Source organism: Eptatretus burgeri, chromosome 1 (genome assembly GCF_056783735.1).
Source record: "Eptatretus burgeri isolate ZD-2024b chromosome 1, Ebu_testis_v1, whole genome shotgun sequence".
NCBI lineage: Eukaryota > Metazoa > Chordata > Myxini > Myxiniformes > Myxinidae > Eptatretus > Eptatretus burgeri.
In genome coordinates, this window is record NC_140961.1 from 79,059,223 (window position 1) to 79,080,149 (window position 20,927).

At 45.0% G+C, this 20,927-nt stretch overlaps 1 protein-coding gene across 5 annotated transcripts in view; it reads left to right on the forward strand.

Moving 5' to 3' along the window:
- Positions 1-20,927, forward strand: part of LOC147034816 (protein lin-7 homolog C-like) — a 33,683-nt gene that overhangs the window by 1,570 nt on the left and 11,186 nt on the right. For 2 of the 5 annotated variants that reach the window (XM_085890019.1, XM_085890035.1), the window contains exon 2: positions 13,160-13,278. In XM_085890019.1, coding sequence (XP_085746145.1) covers positions 13,160-13,278 — 119 coding nt within the window. Of the gene's footprint in view, positions 1-13,083; positions 13,279-20,927 lie in introns of all 5 variants that reach the window. The other 3 variants (XM_085890025.1, XM_085890013.1, XM_085890002.1) reach the window with 3 other exon arrangements.

A 20,927-nucleotide genomic window follows, 5' to 3' on the forward strand; every position in this document is an offset into this window, starting at 1 on the left:
TAGGTGAGCGGGGTATGGTAGGGGGTTGGATCGAGGAGGAGGATGACAGTGGGTGGGTGGGGTACAGTAGGGCGTTGGATAGAGGAGGAGGATGACAGTATGTGGGCGGGGTATGGTAGGGGTTGGATAGAGGAGTAGGATGACAGTAGGTGGGCGGGGTATGGTAGGGGGTTGGATAGAGGAGTAGGATGACAGCCGGTGGGTGGGGTATTGTAGGAGGTTGGATAGAGGAGTAGGATGACAGTAGGTGAGTGGGGTATGGTCGGGGGTTGAATAGGGGAGGAGGATGACAGTAGGTGGGCGGGGTATGGTAGGGGGTTGGTTAGGGGAGGAGGATGACAGTAGGTGGGTGGGGTATGGTAGGGGGTTGGATGGAGGAGTGGGATGACAGTAGGTGGGCGGGTAATGGTAGGGGGTTGAATAGCGGAGTAGGATGACAGTAGGTCGGTGGGGTATGGTAGGGGGTTGAATGGGGGAGGAGGATGACAGTAGGTGAGTGGGGTATGGTAGGGGGTTGGATAGAGGAGGAGGATGACAGTAGGTGGGTGGGGTATGGTAGGGGGTTAGATAGAGGAGTAGGATGACAGTAGGTGGGTGGGGTATGGTAAGGGGTTGGATAGAGGAGTAGGATGACAGTAGGTGAGTGGGGTATGGTAGGGGGTTAGATAGAGGAGTAGGATGACAGTAGGTGAGTGGGGTATGGTCGGGGGTTAGATAGAGGAGGATGATGACAGTGGGTGGGCGGGATATGGTAAGGGGTTGGATAGGGGAGGAGGATGACAATAGGTGGGCGGGGTATGGTCGGGGGTTGGATAGGGGAGGAGGATGACAGTAGGTGGGTGGGGTATGGTAGGGGGTTGAATAGGGGAGGAGAATGACAGTAGGTGAGTGGGGTATGGTAGGGGGTTGGATAGGGGAGGAGGATGACAATAGGTGGGCGGGGTATGGTAGGGGGTTGAATAGGGGAGGAGGATGACCGTAGGTGGGCGGGGTATGGTAGGGGGTTGAATAGGGGAGGAGGATGACAGTAGGTGAGTGGGGTATGGTAGGGGGTTGAAAAGGGGAGGATGACAATAAAAAAGAGAAAATGAGAGGGCGGTTAAGGCCTTGCGCTCCGTCCCTTCCGGCTGGGACATAACGGTTTTGTGTTCTTACCTTTTAATACAACAGGTGCTTTAAACGTACTGGATGTAAAACCACGTGATTAGACTTGCTATGAATTGATACAACCAACACGTCACACACAACAATACAAGTTCGTCCAGAAGTTGCATCATCAGGAGGAACCTTCTGGAGCCATTGTGTGACTTGGTCTCTCAAAATAGATTGGAATATTTTTTCATCAAACTTGGAAAAAACGAGCCTCGGACACAAAAGGACAATTGCAGGATGACGTCATTCTGTGAAGGCCGAGGTGTTGCCTCCCTCTGCAATGTGAAGGTGATGCTGAGATTATCCCCCTCACTGTGACGGTGCATTTTAGGGTGTGGTCTGATGTACATACAGTAAAGTGTAGATGTAGCCACTTGTCCTCGAGTTGTCTGGTCTCGTTCCATTCCCTTCCCGAGTATAAACTGCCGGATTGGTGCTTCGCAGGTCGAGCATTACACAGCAAGTGTACCGTCCTTCAGATGGACGTTAAGCTGGCCATCCCATCTGCTAGCATTCATTGACAGACGTTATCCTTGGGCGAGATAGGTGAGTTATCGCCGGCATGCTGAACAAGTTCCAAATTCCTGCCCAAATCACCTTCAGTTGAAGATCAGATCTGGCCACCTGATTCGTGAAAGACTTCAGATAAAAAAAATATTACACAGATAACCCCACAGGAAGGTCGGATTAATTGGGGCCATTAAAGAAGAAGTATTATTAGTAGTATCAGTAGTAGTAGAAGGAGTAGTACAAAAAGGGGCACCCACTATAGTACTATACGTTGCATCCTGAATATGTTCCACAGTATGAAAGTCCTCTAAACCCAGGACATCGTGAAATGTTCATGTTTTTAACTCACCTGGAATGTCGATCCGAGGAGCTTATGGGATGGCGAGTCCTCAGTCCATGCGTCCGTCCATCCATAAACACTTGCAACTTCTTTTCTGAAACCACACACACACACACACACACACACACACACACACACACACACACACACACACACACACACACACACACACACACACACACACACACACACACACACACACACACACACACACACACACACACACACACGTTATATACATACACCTACAGGTAGTGTACAAAAATATTTCAAAACACCTGGGTAAATGAGGGACACCAGGGATGGCCCATGTGTGAAACAAATAACATCCCAGCATACTTAGGGTCATGCATAAAATGATGCACAGGCCTGGTTGCCTATAATTATGGCTGCAAGAGGAGATCCCAAATGCCCCCATCCACAGAGCACGCATGGTCACCCAATGGTTTGATGAGCATGACACTGATGTTGTCCATATGTCATGGCCGTCTCAGCACCAGATCTGAACCCAATCGAGCATTGATGGGATATTCTGGAACGACACCTGAGACAGCGTTTTCCACCTCCATCAAACAGGTGTGTGTGTGTTGATCAACTTTCTTGTGGAAGAATGGTGCCACATCCCTCCTGTATAATTCCAGATGCAGGTGGACTTTATGTCGGAGAGATCAAGCTGTGATGCATCATTTGGGAATGTCAAGATCTCCAACCTTGATTTCGCAGATGATGCAGTCATCATTGCGGAGACACTGGATATCCTTATGTGGGCCCGTGAGGTGCTGAACGAAGAGTTGGAGCCGTTGGGATTACGAGTTTCCGAGGTCAAAACTAAGATCCAGGCTTTCAATGACTTTTGGATGCTGCTATCTTGTGTCGAGGATGTTGAAGTCACAGAGAGATTCACTTTCCATATCAGTGATATCCACGTCTCCTCATGTTTTGAGCCAGAGGACAATAGACATCTGGGTCGGGCCTGGGGAGTCATGCATTCACTGGATCATGCGGTGTGGCGCTGTCGGTACCTGTGCAAGATAATGAAAGACCGAGTATTTAAGTCATTGGTGCTTCCAGTCTTGCTCTATGAATGTGAGACTTGGACTCTGACCAAGACTCTGAGACAGAGACTTAATTCCTTTGGTACCAGATCTCTTCGGAGAATCCTTGGCTATCGCTGGTCAGACTTTGTGTCCAATGAGCCTTTGTTGGGAGACTCAAATGAGATTTGTTACCTGCATTGTCCGTGAGTGTCAGCTGCGGCTGTATGGACATGTGGCTCGTTTTCCTGACGCTGATTCTGCTCACCACATTCTCTCAGCGAGGGAGTCTCGTGAGTGGAGGAGGCCAATGGGCCGACCACGTGCCTCATGGTTGCAGCAGGTTGATCAGCATCTCAAGGAGATGGGCATGAGCCTGGCATCTGCCTGGGGGATGGCCAGACGGAGGCCCCTGGAGTACGGGCGGAAAGTGGACGCAGCGACATGCTGTTCTGGCACATGCTCTCATACCTGACCTTTCCTGATAGGAGCATCTTGCTTTTCTTCCTTTTTATCCCGAGTGCGAAGCGAAAAGCAAGGTGAAGCAATTGGTTCACTTTGTCTGTCTGTCTGTCTGTCTGCAGATATCAGTCGATGATCGAAGAACTACTTGACTTCAGTTGAATTATATCTTTTGAACATTGTAGAACACAAATGGGAACGTGAATCGGAGCACGAACCTGCAGTTTAGCAGTACTTTTACTCTGAACTTGGCATATTGTATGCAGTCTCGTCCCGAGTGCATATGAGCAGAGGGAAGCGAGGTAATTGTTTTATTCTGTTGTCTTGCAGTCAAACAGCATTGAAAATCCTTCCAAACAGGAAACCTACTGATTTTAGGGACGTTATAAAGAACACAAACAACAGGCACAGAGAACTAACTCAATGTGTTAAATAAGGTGGTATACAAGAGCTGCATTAACGGCGGTAAACTTCCGTTTCAATGTTTTTTTGTTGTTGTTGTTGTTTGAACCTCGAAAACCTATATTTTATTTCAAATGAATTACATATTTCAACACCATAAAACACAAATTGCCTTTTTTGGCAATTTGAAATTTATGAAATATTCAGTTTAACAGTACTTGGAAAACATTCTGCCATTTTGCGCTATCCCAACCAATCAAATATGCCACTCGCGCTCTCCGGCCAGGGAATGTAGAGATTCAGACAAAATCGGGGCTCATATGAAATATCGACCATGCTCGGAATCACAAATGAATTAGCAAGAGTAGAAAAGTCCCTTCCCAAGTCCTTTTTCTCAAGACTGCATGGGGTAAGGTGTTCTATGAACTCTCCAGCTTCCTGTGTTTATTTATTTATTTATTCTTTTTTTTCTTTACAGGAGTGAGGCTCAAGAAAGAGCAATGAGGTAGAACTGACATTGGGACAAACATCAAGAGAATGAACAAACAGGAAAAGAAGATAGGGAGGAAGGGGGAAAAAAAAACCACTGAAACTAGCAAGTAAAATGGTTGGGTTATGAAAGGTTAATGGGGTTAACGAAGATCATAGGTCCGAATAGGAGATGACAAAAGTGCCCCGGTTGCTTGAAATCCTGGAAGGAAGGGTGAGACAGAATAGCCCCTGGAAGGAGGTTCCATAGATGGGAGAAGCGAGGAATAAAAGAGTTGTTGTGTGCAGTCAACCTGGGTTTTGGAAGCTTAACCTGGAGGGGGTTACCAGGGGAATGTATGCATCCTGGAGTTGTGGGGAAAGGTCGGAGGACTGAGAGAGCAGGGGGAGAAATGTTGGAGAATAAATGGTAGAAAACAGAGAGACCACTGACCTGCCTGTGGTGTGAAAGTCACAAATCTTGTGCTTTGGCCTCATCACAGGAGATTCGAATAATTTTGAGAGCTTTAGATGCCACAAAATCCAGGAGAAATAAATGTGATGCTGGGGCACCAGCCCATAGCAGAGAGCAGTACTCCATTGAGTTTTACACAAAGGCCTTGTAGACTGTAAGTAGTTCTGTTTTTCAAAGGAAAGACTTAGATCGACAGAGGATACCCAGTCTGGGGCTGGCTTTGGAGGCGAGCTTTGTTATGTGGTCAGTCCAGGAAAGTTCATGACTGATGGTAAGGCCCTCGTAGTTCTAAAGACTGACCGTCTTACAGTGGAGGACCAAATAAAAAGATAGGTGGGTTTCTTTGACAATCATTCCGGAGCAATAGGGTGAGACAGCGATTTTCCAGGGTTGAATGACATGTTCCATTTCTCAGACCAGTCAAATAATTTCCAGATCTGCTGTTATTAAAGATTTAGAGAAGAGAATTAAATAAAAAAAACCTTTTCACGGAATCATTCAATCTTTCAGACATTGATGGCAAAATTGCCACCACTGTTTAATGTTTATTTACTTATTTGATGGTTGTGGTGCTGGGTGGTAAGAGGCTACGACTCATAATTATGAGTTTGAACACTTGTCTTGTTGGGCTCATCATTCCAGTCGTAGAGTTGCTTTAGTTTGGGGTTGTCTTAGCATTGTTTTAGTACAGATACTTTCAGTTTTTTCAACCAAACTATTCATCACTGAGCATATGCATACCAGCTTGGCTTGCCATTGCTAACGACTGTTTTCCAAAGAATGCGCAGCTACATGTGTGGGTGGACGAGACAGTCTTGTCACTGAGAAGCCATTGGTTGACATAACTGTTTGGATGATTACTGCTGCTTTATATTCTGCCTGTCTTATGCAGGAACCAAAGTTGTTTTCTAAATTCATGGGAGATGCTACCTGGTCAACCTGTCTGTTTCTTCGCTCTGGGTGTGGAGAAGCTGGTTGTGCAACTGCACAGGATTCCCACAGCACTGTCCATTGTACTCCAGATTTCTGGGTTATTACTTCTGTGCATTTTCTTTTGCCCCTTTATATTTTTCCCACTCTGTTTCTTATACTCATTATTTTTACTTCATGATTGGGTTTCTTTTTTTTTGCTTAGAATTTACTGCATTTGGATTTTGCTTTTGTTACCTCCACCACCAAAGGTGAAGGAGGTTATGTTTTCACCTCTTTCTGTCTGTTTGTCTGTCTGTCTGTCTGTCTGTCTGTTTGTGTACAGGATATCTCAAAAAGTTGTGGACAGGTCCCGTGTGTGACAAGGATGAACCGATTAGATTTTGGTGAAGATCCAGATCTGGATACGACTCCTAGAATTTTTAAGTGATTCCACACCATTGAGAGAGAGGGCCAAAACCGATATATAGCATGATATCTCAAAAGGTTTTGGACGGATTCGGATGAAATTTGATGGACACAGTAGGTGTGTGATTCGAATTTGGTGAAGATCCGTTTCTGGCAACTGGAATTTTAAAAGTGATTCTTCACCATTGAGAGTTCAGGCTCAAGAACGATGTATTATATAGCACGATATCTCAAAAAGTTGTGGACGGATTCGGTCAAAACTTTGTGGACAGGTTGGGTGTGTCGCAAGGACAAATTTATTCCATTTTGGTGAAGATCCGAATCCGGATCTGGATACGATAATTATTTAATTTCGAAAGTGATTTTTCACCATTGAGAGATCGGGCCAAAAACGATATAATACTGTATCGCATGATATTTCAAAAAGGTATTGGGCCTGATATGTTCTCATGGATCAGGCATTACGTGGCAGAGGTATGCGCTCCACCGAGTGCCCTTCTAGTTTGTACCTGTGATGGTGTAGCATTACATGTCATTATCTACTATCGTTATGTTTTGTATTAATTTGCCTGCTTGCCTTAAAAGTCCTTTGTGTAAGTTGGATCAAGTGACTTTTATTACTTGTTCAGTCCACCTATTAACTGAACCCCCATTCATGACTAGATTTCAATTGGACTGTATCTGCCGATGACTCGTACATTGTAAAATTCCGTGGGACTCTCTTGCCAACATATCGGCTTTTTTTCTTATCTCCATTTGTCCAGACTTGGAATGCATTTCAACATCTCCCCTTGGAAACGATAGGGTCGTGGCACACCAAAAATTGATGATGTTGGAAGTGAGTAGGAAGGTTTCCATACATGCATGACCAGCACGAACTAGTCATCGCAGTGATTCGATATCTGTGTGCGGATGACAAAATGTTGGGATTTTCCAGGAAGGCAGAGCGGTCTACCGTGATAATACAGTGAGAAACTACAACAGCACTCAGTGGAGCACGTACCTCCACCAGGCTGCGCAGTTTACATTATGTACCCCACTGAAAGGCCGGATCTACATCCAGAGCTGAACAAAAATATTGTTACGGTTCTCGGAACCGTATGCATACAACATACAGTTGTCCAGAGTCAGTTATTCCATTAATATATGTGCAGATAGATCCCAACCTTTGTCTAGCGGGACAGCAGGGAGTGCGTTGCGATTTATGGGGGGCCTCCTCAGCATCACATGTAATAAACAACTAACTCTGGCAGATCCCTGTTACATGGCAATCTAACCTACTCAAAACACATGGACCATACTATGCTTACCATAGTATAGCTATGGACCCCCCCTCCCCCTTCCACGTAACTATGTATATTTTTTGTATGTGTATAGCAAATAGATACCAGCAAATACCACCTGTCGCTTCGCTGATGGGAGTAATAAGAGAGGAGGAAAAAGAGGGGGGAAAGGGAGAGGGGTGGGGGAGAGAGAGAGAGAGAGAGAGAGAGAGAGAGAGAGAGAGAGAGAGAGAGAGAGAGAGAGAGAGAGAGAGAGAGAGAGAGAGAGAGAGAGAGAGAGAGAGAGAGAGAGAGAGAGAGGAGGAAAAGAGAGAGGAGGGGGAGAGAGGCGAGGTAGGGGAGCAAGGAGGGAAGAAGGGTGAGGATACGTAGGGAGGGAGAGGGGTGGGGGAAAGAGAGAGGAGGAGGAAGAGTGAGGAGGTAGAGGGGGAAAAGAGAGAGGAGAGGCAGGGGAGCAAGGAGGGAAGGAGAGTGAGGATAGGTCGGGAAGCGAGGAAGGAGGGAGAGTGAGAATGGACGGGGGAAGGGAAAGTAGGGAGAGTTGAGAGAAAGGGAAGACAGACATGCGGTGGAGCATTAATTACGATTCATTCTGTCTCATCAAAATGTTTCTGCATAGAATAACAGTGAATATGGAAACAAAATAAGGTCTGAAATCCATTTTCTACCAGTCATACTATGAATACCGCCCAGAGGCAAACACCACCCGGAGATGTCCGGAGATAAACTCACATCCGGACATAAATACCACCCGGACATGTTCAGAGACAAACACTGCCTGGACGTTTCTGGAGCCAAGCTGTCTGGGAAAAACCGCTGCTTGGACACGTCCGGAGACAACCTCCCATCCTGACATAAACACCGCCTGAACACGTTTGGAGACAAACACTACCCAGAGGTGTCTGGAGACAAACATTGCCTTTGCACGTCTGGAGACAAATGCCAACCCGACGCATCGGGAGACAAACACCGAACGGATGCGTTGGGAAACAAAGGCCAATCAGACGCATCCAGAGTTAAATGCCACCCGGACATGTCCAGAGAGAAACACCACTCAGACGCGTCCGGAGACAAATGCCGACCAGATGCGTCCAGAGACAAACGCCGACCGGAGACAAACGCCGCAAGGACGCATCCAGAGATAAATGCCACCCAGACATGTCAAGAGACAAACACTGCCTGGACGCGTCGGGAGACAAACTCCTGTCCGGACATAAACACTACCCAGACCCGTTTGGAGACAAACGCCACCCGGATGCATTGGGAAACAAACCCTACCCAGACACGTCCAAAGCCAAACTCCACCCTGACATAACCACCATCCAGGCATGTATGGACACAACCGCCATCCAGTCATAATTACTGTCTGGATATGTCCAGAGAGAGAGAGAGAGAGAGAGAGAAAGAGAGGGGGGGGGGAAGTGAGAGAGATGTGGTTGGAGGGTGCTGCATTGTATTGGGAGAGGGGAGAACAAGGATGGGACAAAGAGAGAGACAGCGGTGAGGGTAGTGGAGTTAGCAGAGAGAATATTTATGCTTTATGAACGACAAACACACGTGCACGCACGCACGCACACACATACACGAGTGCTTGGCCGATATCGGCAATTTTTCGGGAATCAGCAGGTTGGAGTCAGTGTGATTACTGACTTCAGTGCATACTGTACACACCGAAAACGCTTGAGTAGCTTTCACCGTTGCATATTTGTTGCAATCGATGTAGACATTTCAGGGAAATGTGCACAAACATTAATCTTTATAAATAGCTGTGACAGGTGGAAAAAAAATCCTTCTCGGTAATTTAGAAAACACGTTAATATGGCAAATTGCTCAGAAATCGGGAGTTATCAAATATATTTTGCTTCGAAACTCACAAAGAGAAACCAAATAACATTTGTGAAGCACACCCGATAACGAATTGCTTTAGAAACAGTCACGAGGACAAAGGAAAACCTGATAAAACCTCAATGAGATACGGAATGAAACTTTGCCACCATGGTGCCCGTAACAGGCATGGCATGTCCACACACCCACGGAGGGTCCCTACAGATACAAATCTACCCATATGTACCACATCTGTGTGCGCTGTACGTACCACTACCTTTTAGTACCCATTGACTGTACATCTCAATCGGGACACAAACTGCACCATTATCGACCGTAGGGCGTTTGATAAGTGGCTTAAGCATTCAAGCAAGCACTCCAACGAAACGGTCGATAAGAAACTGCTCCCTTGACAAGCAATTGGCAATCACGGAACATCATATTCAACATACACCTCCTGGAGATGCACGAAATGTCAAATATGTCTGAATTGGACAAATGAACACTTTTCTAGGTGTCGGAACTGCTTGTAAGTTAGATTCTGGAGCTTAAATTTTGTAATTCTTCTTAGTTTAGGAGATACTCGTGGTGATTGCATGTGCAGAAATGAAATAAAACAACGAATGCTAACATCTCTGGGTGTTTATAAGCATTGCAATGTACCTAGCGATTCATAGCTATTGATGAACAGGCATTTGGTAATGAAAACAACTTTATCGTTAAGAAATCATTGCGGCCTGTTCTAAGTCAAGGCAAAGTTGAGCAGTCCAAAAAAACATGGCAGCGTTACACCCCAGCGAGGTTACCCAGGAAACGCCTTAAGACCCCAGACAGCGAGGTGGCCGAGGATCGCCTGATGAAGGATTTATTAAATAAGGTCATTAATTATCTTCAAAAGGGATGTTTTAATTAACCCAAACACCCAATTTTCACTCTTGCGCTTCCTTGAAGTTTTCTTCGTGTGCATGCAAAGTTTCAGGCTGCGAGGTTTTATAGTTTTGGATTTATGGAAGAGACGCACGCACGCACATTGCCTTTTATTAGTATAGATATAAAGCATTAGCAATATAGATATCTGTACGTGGAAATTTCCCCCTTTTCTATCCACTTTCAATCCTTTAATCCATCAAGCTATTGTACAATCCATCAATCCATCAGCAATCCCTCACTCCTTTCACGTCTAAACTGCTTTTCCCAGTGACTTCCAAACACACTTCACTCCCCTTACCTTTCGAACCCCGCACACATTAGAAACGTCCCTCCCCACCCGTTCATCCCTCTATCTTTTTGCTTTCCAACATCTATTTCCTGTGCCTCCCTCAGAAACCCTCCCTCTTCATCCAACATCCAAATCCTTCACTTTGTCACCTACAATCCGCTGTAACAAACCCTTCATCGTGTAGAGAATAATTAATCCTCAGGTTTAAATAAATTATATTCCTTCCTCCCCTGTATTTCCCGCAGGGGATAATAGTGTCATGTAAAACATGACAGGCCACTTTTTACATAGAGTCACTCTCAGCATGAAGGTGGACATTACCACGCCAGAAGATTCTTCCAGGAGGGTTTCCTCTAGTCGGTCGCAGGGGATTCTTCTGAAAGTAACTTGACTCTGCGAGCCGTGAGCCAATGAACAGAGTCCACAAGTGGGTCGGAGAGACTTTGGGATGTCCTTGCCACGCCTCACATCTGGCTCCATGAAAGGCGACCAGATGAACAAACAACAAGCTGCAAGGGCCGAGCCATCGTGGAAAGGAGCCAATGCAAGGATGAGGACTGCTGAGTTTGCCTCCCCAAAGTCTGTACAAGCCTTTGCCATTTCCCTGTCTGAGCCACGAAGGTTCCAGCTATTCCTGTTTGCTGAACCACGGACAGTGTGCCGATCAATCTGGGTGAACAGAATATGAGATCCCCTGACTCAGCGGCTCCAGCACTACACCATATCCGACACCGCACTGACATTCCCACCACATTACGCCCTTCTCTTTTTCCCTCCCCCTCAGTGCAATTTGGACCAATGTAAACCCACTTGTTTGCATCAGGTAAGCGAGGGGCTGTAACCATGCTCCACTCTTCCTCTGTCTTCTTCTTCTCCTCTCTGCTTTTTCTGTGTGATTGTGGCACCTGTCTTGTTCATCCCTAGGTAATTAAGCTTGTAAAAGGGGAACTTACATGCTCGGGATAATTGCTTTTTTGTGCCTTTGATCATTATATGTGCTTGTTTTGAATGTGCCTTTAAATGCGTGCCTTGTAATTATTGTCTGTAATATGTGCCTTGTGAATATCTGATTGCAAACACAGTACAAGCTTTATAATTCAGTAAACGTTTCAGACCTGCTCGGTTGTCCTTTTCCTTTATTGGTCGAACATAGTGTGGATGTATTAGATAGACAGGATGACTGTGCTCCACTGGTTTCGCCAACGTCCACCCCATTGTTTGCTTAGCTTTCACAACTAGATGGGTGGGCATTGAGGGTACGGTTACCAGTTAAGGTAATTAAATCCATGAGTAAGGTAACACCACTGAGGGCGAGAGGACCCTGCTCTAACGAATTGCTTTAAATAGAAGTCCACGGTTGCTTAACACATATTTATTTAAGGAAGGCTATGCTCCCTCCTTCTCCATATTTACATAAGAACATGTGAAATTGTCAAAGCATTAAACAATTATATTCAGTGAAGAAAAGATTAATAAATATGCCTGAAATGTAACTTCATTGAGTGCAACCGAAATGATTTTAAAGCAGGTAAAAGCTACCGTCGTGCGAGCAGTGGGCATGGCCACTGCGGTTCGGTTCTCCGTGAGGAAATCCTTGGAGTTTAGAAGGCAAAATAAATGAGAGGATTAGAATGAGTCAAGTGAACTACGAATTCAAGAGAGAATTGAAAAATATTTTCAGTATCTTCAAAGCAATGCATCTCTACGCCACGGCAGGATGGCGGAAATGTACACGCACTCGCATCTCGGGTGTCTAGCCTGGATTTAAATCCCGACCCAGCTATAAGCTGCCATCCTGGAGTTTCACAGGCAGGGTCATTCATCAATGTGCGTGCCATCCCTCGGATGGATGTTAAACAGGCGACCCATGTCGGCATTCGTTGGTGGACGTTAGCATCCTGTTGGTGGACGTTGGTGTCCTTCTTGAAGAGTCGGCGGACTTTCGCCGGCACCTGAGCCAAATTCCAAATTCCTGCCCTAACTAGTGGAACGTCAGGCCTGGCCAGCCAGTTTGTGAAGAATCGGGCAAAGTTTGGGAAGACTCAGGCCAAGCTTACCCCAGCCGACCCCACAAGAATGATAGGATAATCGTGGGCGTTAAGGAAGAAAATGATTGCTAATGCTTTCAATAGGGATAAACAAAAGTAAGTAAGAATTTGATCTGATTTGTGGTGAAACGAGAGCTGTGTAGGGTTGTCATCGCTTTCACTTTTGATGCTTACGATGCACCATTCATTGCCGTAATTCTTCATCATGGGAAATGGGCTGAATGAGCAACGAGCCAAAGTCTGGCAATGGCTGTCATGATGGACTTCTGCATGTTCTATGTAATGGCGGTGCAAAATGCTTTGTGAAACATGGCCGTGCCAACAATTACAATGGCAGATATTACAAACCATTGTTTGTGAAACTACCCCTTTCGTGCTCAGCTGTGGCTGAAAGTGGACATTTCTTACAAATCTATTTCCTTCGCGTAGCAGAGATACCCATTACTCTCTCCAATGTTTCAATTAACCTTCAACAATTCCAGTTTTTTGTTCTGTGTCTACTTCTCACACCCTGTCATTCACTTCTAGATGTGCTTGGATTGGATTTTGATCGACGGCCACAGAGCTACAGCAATAATGACTCTTCGTTTGTCGTGCCTGGCAGATGTTGCTCGTGCCATTGAGCTGCTTGAACGGCTGCAGCGTGCTGGTGATGTGCCAGCACAGAAAATCCAGGCATTGCAGAAAGTTCTACAAAGTGACTTCTGCACAGCTGTGCGTGAGGTAACACCGAGTGGCGGGCACCTCACACATCAACACAGTGTTGGGTTTGTGCTTCACTTGTTCATAGTCTGGCAGATATGTGAAAAAAATGTGCCTTTAGTGATACAAGCATGAAATTTGGCACACTGCTAGGGCAGTATCTTACAAAGATTTTTGGATATAGGGACATTCCAGATTCTTCCCAGAGCCAAAATGGCGGCCATTTTACAAAAAAGCCGATTTTGTGTTGTACAAGGAGGATACATGTGGATACAACTATATTTAAGAAGCATACCAGTGGCTTTATTTAACTAATTATAGATTCTAGCAAATAAGAAATAGCAAATAAAGGTGACAAAGCGTGAATAAACCATTTATTTGGTCATTTTTTTTGGTGCATTTTTGCACTTTTGGACGGTTTTCTACAACAAACTCTTCAAAAAACTGTTATCAAGCACCATGGAATGACTGTTGTTCATTTAACACTCTTGAATTCAGAGGAAGTGCTTCTGTTTGATCCTAACATCAACTTACAGAGTCAAAATTATACAGTGGAACCTCTAGATCCAGGTAACAGTCTACTATGATGCATGGATACATGTGTACATGTTACATAATTATCATCTGTGATCTCTCTTGTCCCATTTCTACTCTCTTGTACACTCCCCACCACAGTGACATAGAGCTGTGCACTGGAGTGCTGCCTTGACACATTTGCACTGTCCTCTGCATCCCTTTTTGTAGCCACACCTTAGTAGTTGCTGACATGCCTCAGTTGCCTCTGGGAGGGTTGTCCAGTATATGTCCCAGCCATTATCGGTGTGAACCCACCCCCAGTAACTGGGCGATGGGAGCTCTGGTGTGGACACCATCATCTGGCCCCAACAGTAGCCGGCTTGGTAGGTAGCTCTCTTGATGTGCTGTTTCAGGGCTTCACGAGTTGGTGGGAGAGCATCTATTGATCTGCCATTCTGGGTGAACAGATGCTTGCGACACTCATTGACATGTTCCTGGCTTCTGGTGCGATCATAGAGCACAACAACAAAACGCTCCAGTGCATCCATGTGGTCATCTACGGCTGAAGGAGTTGGCGTGGCAACCAAGGCACAGAATGCTGCAGTGAAATCAATGACCTCATCACAGGCTTTCCAGGTTTCCCATGCTTTTTTCTTCCCCCTGCCTCCGAAGCTTGAAACGGTGTCGCATCCAGTGAGGGCATGGAAGAATGGCAAACCTCGACACTTGTTAGGTCCCAGTGCCACAGACATCTCGTGAGCTGCCAAGAACCTGAAGTTCTTTCCTGTGCCAAAAGCAACCCAGAGCTCATCAATGTCCAGACGTCCAGCTGCTGTCACCGCAAGGACCACGACATCAGTGTCTACTGTACGGATCGACACTTTGCTGTATCCCTGCCTCACAACGTCTTCAGCATGGAGTAGCATTCTTTTGTCAGCCTCTTCATGGCTACAAGGGGCAAGCCCAGCAACATCTCGGGCCTGCGTACAAACCACATCTTTGTGGTGGGTGCTGATGACTTGTTTGTCTGTGTCTGTTGTTGCTACTCTGGTGGCTAGGAAGTCAAACAACTCCATCTTGTTCTCATCTGTGCGAAGAAAGGTCTGCCAGTTTCCAGGAATGGAACTAGATGGCTCGACTCGTCTCCTGATGCCTTTGCCTCGCTTCTTCCTAGTGTCTGCCTTCAAACTGTCTGTGAGGTATTCATCCCAGACAATATCCATCCTGCTCGTATGCTGCAGCTGAGATGTGATGTATGGCAAGAATACTTCTGATGCATACTCGTTGAAGGTCTTTGCTGTGCCAGGTGGCAGCATACTGATGATCGCTGCACCATCAAGGATGATGACTTCAACTGCTGGACTAGCAGCAGCAGCAGCATTCTCCTGTTGAGGGACCAGATCTTCTAAGCAGCCAACCAGATCAGACTTTGTTCCAAGTCTCATCTTGCCCATGTGTGACAGTGCAGGGGGACATGCTTGGTTCTCATGTGCGAAGAACTCATCAAGATCTCCATCACGTATCTGGGACGCAATGAACAACCTGGAGAACAGGGAGCAGTCGTTCTTCAGAGATGAAATCTGCAGCTGTGCTCTTGACTTCTCTCTGACTGGAGGTCGGCTGAAGAGAGGGAGGTTGTTTCTCTTGATTGGGTAGGTGATGGGCTTTGTCTGGTTGATAAGTCTCTCATGGACATAGGAGTCATGTGGTTCTTGTCCCAGCTTCTCGATCTGGCGTACAGTATTGATAACTGCTGGGTCTGCCAGGTCTCTGCTGTCTAGCACCAGGAGATCCTTGCTGTCATCACAAAATGGGTTGCCCATCTCCCCCATGACTTGAGTGAGTGAATGCACATCTCTAGCAAAGGCTACCTGTGTGTGCTTGGTCTGCTCGTGGTGTTTGTTAACAGCCTTCTTGGTCTCTGATAGCAGAGTTAAAATGTTTTCAACTACGAACCCCAGCCCAGAGGAGATGCATATATACACAATGGCGATCCTGGGTGATTGTCACTCGATGTCCCCAATAGGCCACCATACATTATTTCTTTGCGCTGGACAGGACCATGTTAAACCCAAATCAATATGAACACACCATTGTAGTTTGAACATTTCTATTATGCAATCATGAAAATTAATACAGTGAGTACATCAATATCGATTTAGCAAATTTATGCATTTAATCTCGACATTGCCAGCTACCAGTATGTAATTAATAATGGAAATATTCATGGAGTCTAAGTTCCTTTCACCAAATTTGATTTTTGATCTATTTATATTTCCAGAAACAATATTCAGGTAACATTCACATGCATGATCATATTGCAGAGCTCTTGTTCCAGCCATGCATTATTGCGATGGTAAACTGTTATCTGTGTCCCTCATAGACCACCGCAGATGCATTTTTTAGTCAAATATGAAGTAGATAATGAAGCATGTGCATACTAGTTGATAATAATCATATTATACTCACTACATTGTGTTTTGCACCAAGCACATATGACTTTGCTGACCTTGTAGGCAGAATTTGTTATTCGTGGCAGCAATTTTGTAAAATGGCCACCATTTTGACCCTAGGGGTAATCTGGAATGTCCCTATATCCAAAATGTTTCCTAAGGGTATGCTATAACTGTGTACCAAATTTCATGCTTGTATCATCAAAGGCACAAAACTACCAGAATATTTCACATATCTGCCGGACTATCATGAAGTTGTGCTAGTGGGCCATCTACAAAGGGAAGTCAAAGTGTTTCAGAGCTAAAAACACAACTTCTGTTCCGATGGCATCAGGAAACTCACTCAGCGCTGGGAAGAATGAGCAAAACTGGCTCGAAACTACCTCGAAAAGAACTACCACCTGCACAGAACCTCTTTTTCATATTTCGGCAAAAACTTTTTGACTGTCTCTCATATATATATATATATATATATATATATATATATATATATATATATATATATATATATATATATATATATATTACACATTTAATATGGGCGATGATTGTGTGTATTCAAACAAATTCTGAGAAGAGGAATGGAATAGAAAGGGAAATGTGGTTGGGACGTGCTATGACTGAGGAAAAGAAAGGGAAGAGGTGTGTATGGAACTTACTGCAGTGGGGTAGGTCACCATTGCAATGATACACAACATGGCCAAAAGTATGCGGACACCCCTTCTAATTAGTGGATTCGGCTATTTCAACCACACCCATTGCTGACAGGTGTATTTAATCAAGCACACAGCCATACAACCTCCATAGACAAACATTGACAGAATGGACTGTACTGAAGAGCTCAGTGACGTTCAACGTGGCACCGTCATAGGATGCCACCTTTCCAACAGGTCGGTTCGTCAAATTTCTGCCCTGCTGGAGCTGCCCCAGTCAACGGTAAGTTCTGTTATTGTGAAGTGGAAACGTCTAGGAGCAACAACAGCTTAGCCGTGAAGTGGTAGGTCACACAAGCTCACAGAGCGGGACCGCAGAGAGCTAAAGTGCGTAGCGCAGTAAAATCGTCCGTCGTCGGTTGCAACACTCATAACCGAGTTCCAAACTGACTCGGGAAGCAATGTCAGCACAAGTACTGTTCGTTGAGAGCTTCATGAAACGGATTTCCATGGCCGAGCAGCCGCACACAAGCCTAAGATCACCATGCGCAATGCCAAGCGTCGGCTGGACTGGTGTAAAGCTCACTGCCATTGGACTCTGGAGTAGTAAATCACGCTTCACCATCTGGCAGTCTGACTGCGGATGCCAGGAGAACGCCACCTGCCCAAATACATAGTGCCAACTGTAAAGTTTGGTGGAGGAGGAATAATGGTCTGGGGCTGTTTTTCATGTTTTGGGCGAGGCCCCTTCATTCCAGTGAAGGGAAATCTTAATGCTACAGCATACAATGACATTCCAGATGATTCTGTGCTTCCAACTTTGTGGCAACAGTTTGGGGGAAGGCCCTTTCCTGTTTCAGCATGACAATGCCCCCATGCACAAAGCGAGATCCTTACAGAATGGAAGCAAATCCTCGCAGCAATGTTCCAACATCTCGTGGAAAACCTTCCCAGAAGACTGGAGGCTGTTATAGCAGCAAAGGAGGAACCAACTCCATATTAATGCCCATGATTTTGAAATGAGATGTTGGACGAGCAGGTGTTCACATACTTTTGGCCATGTGTTGTATTTTTGCAATTGTTCTTTGTTACTGGCCCTAAAGGAAGAGCTCAGCAAGAAAATTACAGGATCATTAAGAATGTGCATTTGTTGGATGTAGTCAGCAGGGCTGTGTTATATGCTCAAAGAATGAAAGTGAAACCTCCAAAGCCTTCTTCTTCTACTTTTGGATGCAGCACATGGCTGTTGGCAGCAACATATGCCTGGTATCACAACTGTGCTTTTGATGCAGTTCCCCCTGCAGGTTGGAGCAGGCATTTGTAATTTGCTCAGGGTGCTGGCAATAGTGCACATACTCTTCACAAAGGACACCATGGGATCTTTAACATCTGCCAGCTAGTACCAACAGACAGGATTCCCATTTAACGTCCATCTTGATGAGGCACACCATTGATGAATCACCCTGCCTGTGAAACACCAGGATGACAATTTATAGCTCGGTTGAGATTCAAACCCAGGCTAAGCAGCTGAGGTAAGTGTGCATACCTCCAGGCCATTCTGCCAGCCCGACAAACAATGCTTAGTTCACGAAAATCACTCTGCAGTTGGCTGTCATATCAATTGAGTTGGCTTTGCAGTGTAACCTCACAAGCTTTATTCAAGTTTATTTTTATTACCTCCGACACTGAAGTGGTAGGAGGTTATGTTTTCACCTCTGTTTGTCTGTCTGTCTGTCTGTGAGCAAGATATCTCAAAAAGTTAAGGACGGATTCGGACGAAATTTGGTGGACAGCTGGACGTGTGACAAGGACGAATTAATTAGATTTTTTATATGAGAATTTTTTTTCTTCCTCAGTTATGCTTCAGCAATGAGAGATGAGGCCAAAAACGTTACATAACTTGATACTTCAAAGAGTTGTGGATTATGGCAAAATCTGACCTGGATGAGTTGGGAAGGTGACAAGAACAAGCAAATTCGATTTTGTTTAAGGTCCAGATACAGATCCAGCCTATGAGTGGGATGCAAAAAGGTATACTGCTCAGCCTAACTGAAGTATGTGTTCCACCGAGTACCATTCCAGTTACTCTCTCCGAAGGAGAGGGGATTACATTTGGGTCTGTTGGGTCGCCGAAATCGGTGACCCTTATTGTCAGTAATTCTGTCTGTTTGTTCGTTTGTCATCAGCATAATTGGTAGTAAACGTGGGCGGATTTTGACCAAACTCGGGTGGTAGGTACATCTTATGACCTAGTGCTTTGGAAATTGTGATGGTTGCTAGGGACGCTTTGGTTCCCGAGCAACAACCGAAAAACCTTCAAAATCGGTACCGTTCACACGAAATCAATTCCGAAAGCCATTATCCCACGTAGGGTTATGAAATTTGGCACGCATCATCTACAGGTGATGCTCTAACAAATGTATTCCGGTTTTTGTGATATATGGAATACTTTACCCGCAGCACCCCCTACAATTAGGGTATGCGCAAAAATTGAAGGCCCCCTAGCGACCAGGTGAGTGCATCGATATGAATGAAACTTTGCAGGTTCATGGAACGCAATGAGTACTACAACTTTGCCTCAGGAAATATTGACCGATTTTGCTTAGGTCAGGGGTCAAAGGTCAATTAGTGCAAACATCGATAATATGTGAGAGCTGGAGGTGCCTTAGCGCCAAATGCTACTCCTAGGGTTATGGTCGGATGGTCATGAAAATTCACACTAATCGTCTGGAATATATTGTGCTCAAACGATCGAGCCGGATTTTCGATTTATATCTTTGTTCACCCACAGCACCCCCTCAAACTTTGGGGATTTCCGATACTTTTCATTCAAATTGATACCAAGTAGTTATCAGTAGATGGAACTCGATGAGATTTGGTATGCATAATGTTATGGTGATTCTCTATCCACTATATGACATCCATTTTTTTCTATATCTTATAGTTTCCAAATGGTAACCCTCTCAACTTGGGTGTCCAAGGGCCATTGAGCATTCCCGCTGAAAATTCAAAGTACACTAGCTCCAAGACGGTTGAACCGAATCGAATGAATCTTTACATGCTTATAGACCGTAATGAGTACTACAACTTTGCTCATTTGCATAATGACCTATCTCGAGTCGGTCAGGGGTCAAAGGTCAATGAGTGCATTTTTCGGGCAAAATTACCATTCAAGGCACCCTTGCTCCTACACGGATTAACTAATATGAATGAAAGTTCATAGGTACATAGTATTCAATGAGTACTACAACTTTGCTTCAGGACATATTGACCTATTTCGGCTAGGTCAGGGGTCAAAGGTCAATGAGTGCATTTTTCGGGCAAAATGACCATTCAAATCCCCCTTGCTTCTACACGGGTTAACCAATATGAATGAAAGTTCATAGGTACAGAGTACTCAATGGGTACTACAACTTTTCTTCAGGACATATTGACCTATCTCGGCTAGGTCAGGGGTCAAAGGTCAATGAGTGCATTGTTCGGGCAAAATGACCATTCAAAGCCCCCTTGCTGATACACGAGTTAACCGATTCGATTGCAATTTCGTAAGTACTTAGTACTAGATTAACTCAGATCAGGGATCAAAGGTCATCGGATGCTCGGCGACCCATGGCCGCCTACCGGCTTGTTTCTTTGTTTGTTACTTGCAAAATCGAAGATTTTTCAAGGATATTGATCAGTCGATTTGGTTACTCTGTCTGTCTGTCTGTCTGTCAATCGCCTACAGGTCACAAACTAAAACCAATCTTCACGAAACTTCACCAAGTTGAAGAGGCCAAAGGTCAACAACTTAGGTGGTATTTCTAAAATCCTCAATTTTCATCCGATTGACTTGAAATTTGAAAAAGACTTATATTTCACGTCACTGAATTCAACAAGCCTATTATTTTTAAGGTCAACACAGACCAAAAGGTCAAAGGCCCAAGGTCAACAACTAAGGTGGTAATTTTAAAATCCTTAGTCTTCATCTTATTGACTTGAAATTTGAAGATAAGTTATATTTCCAATCAATTAATTCAACCAGCCAATTACTTTTGAGGTCAACATC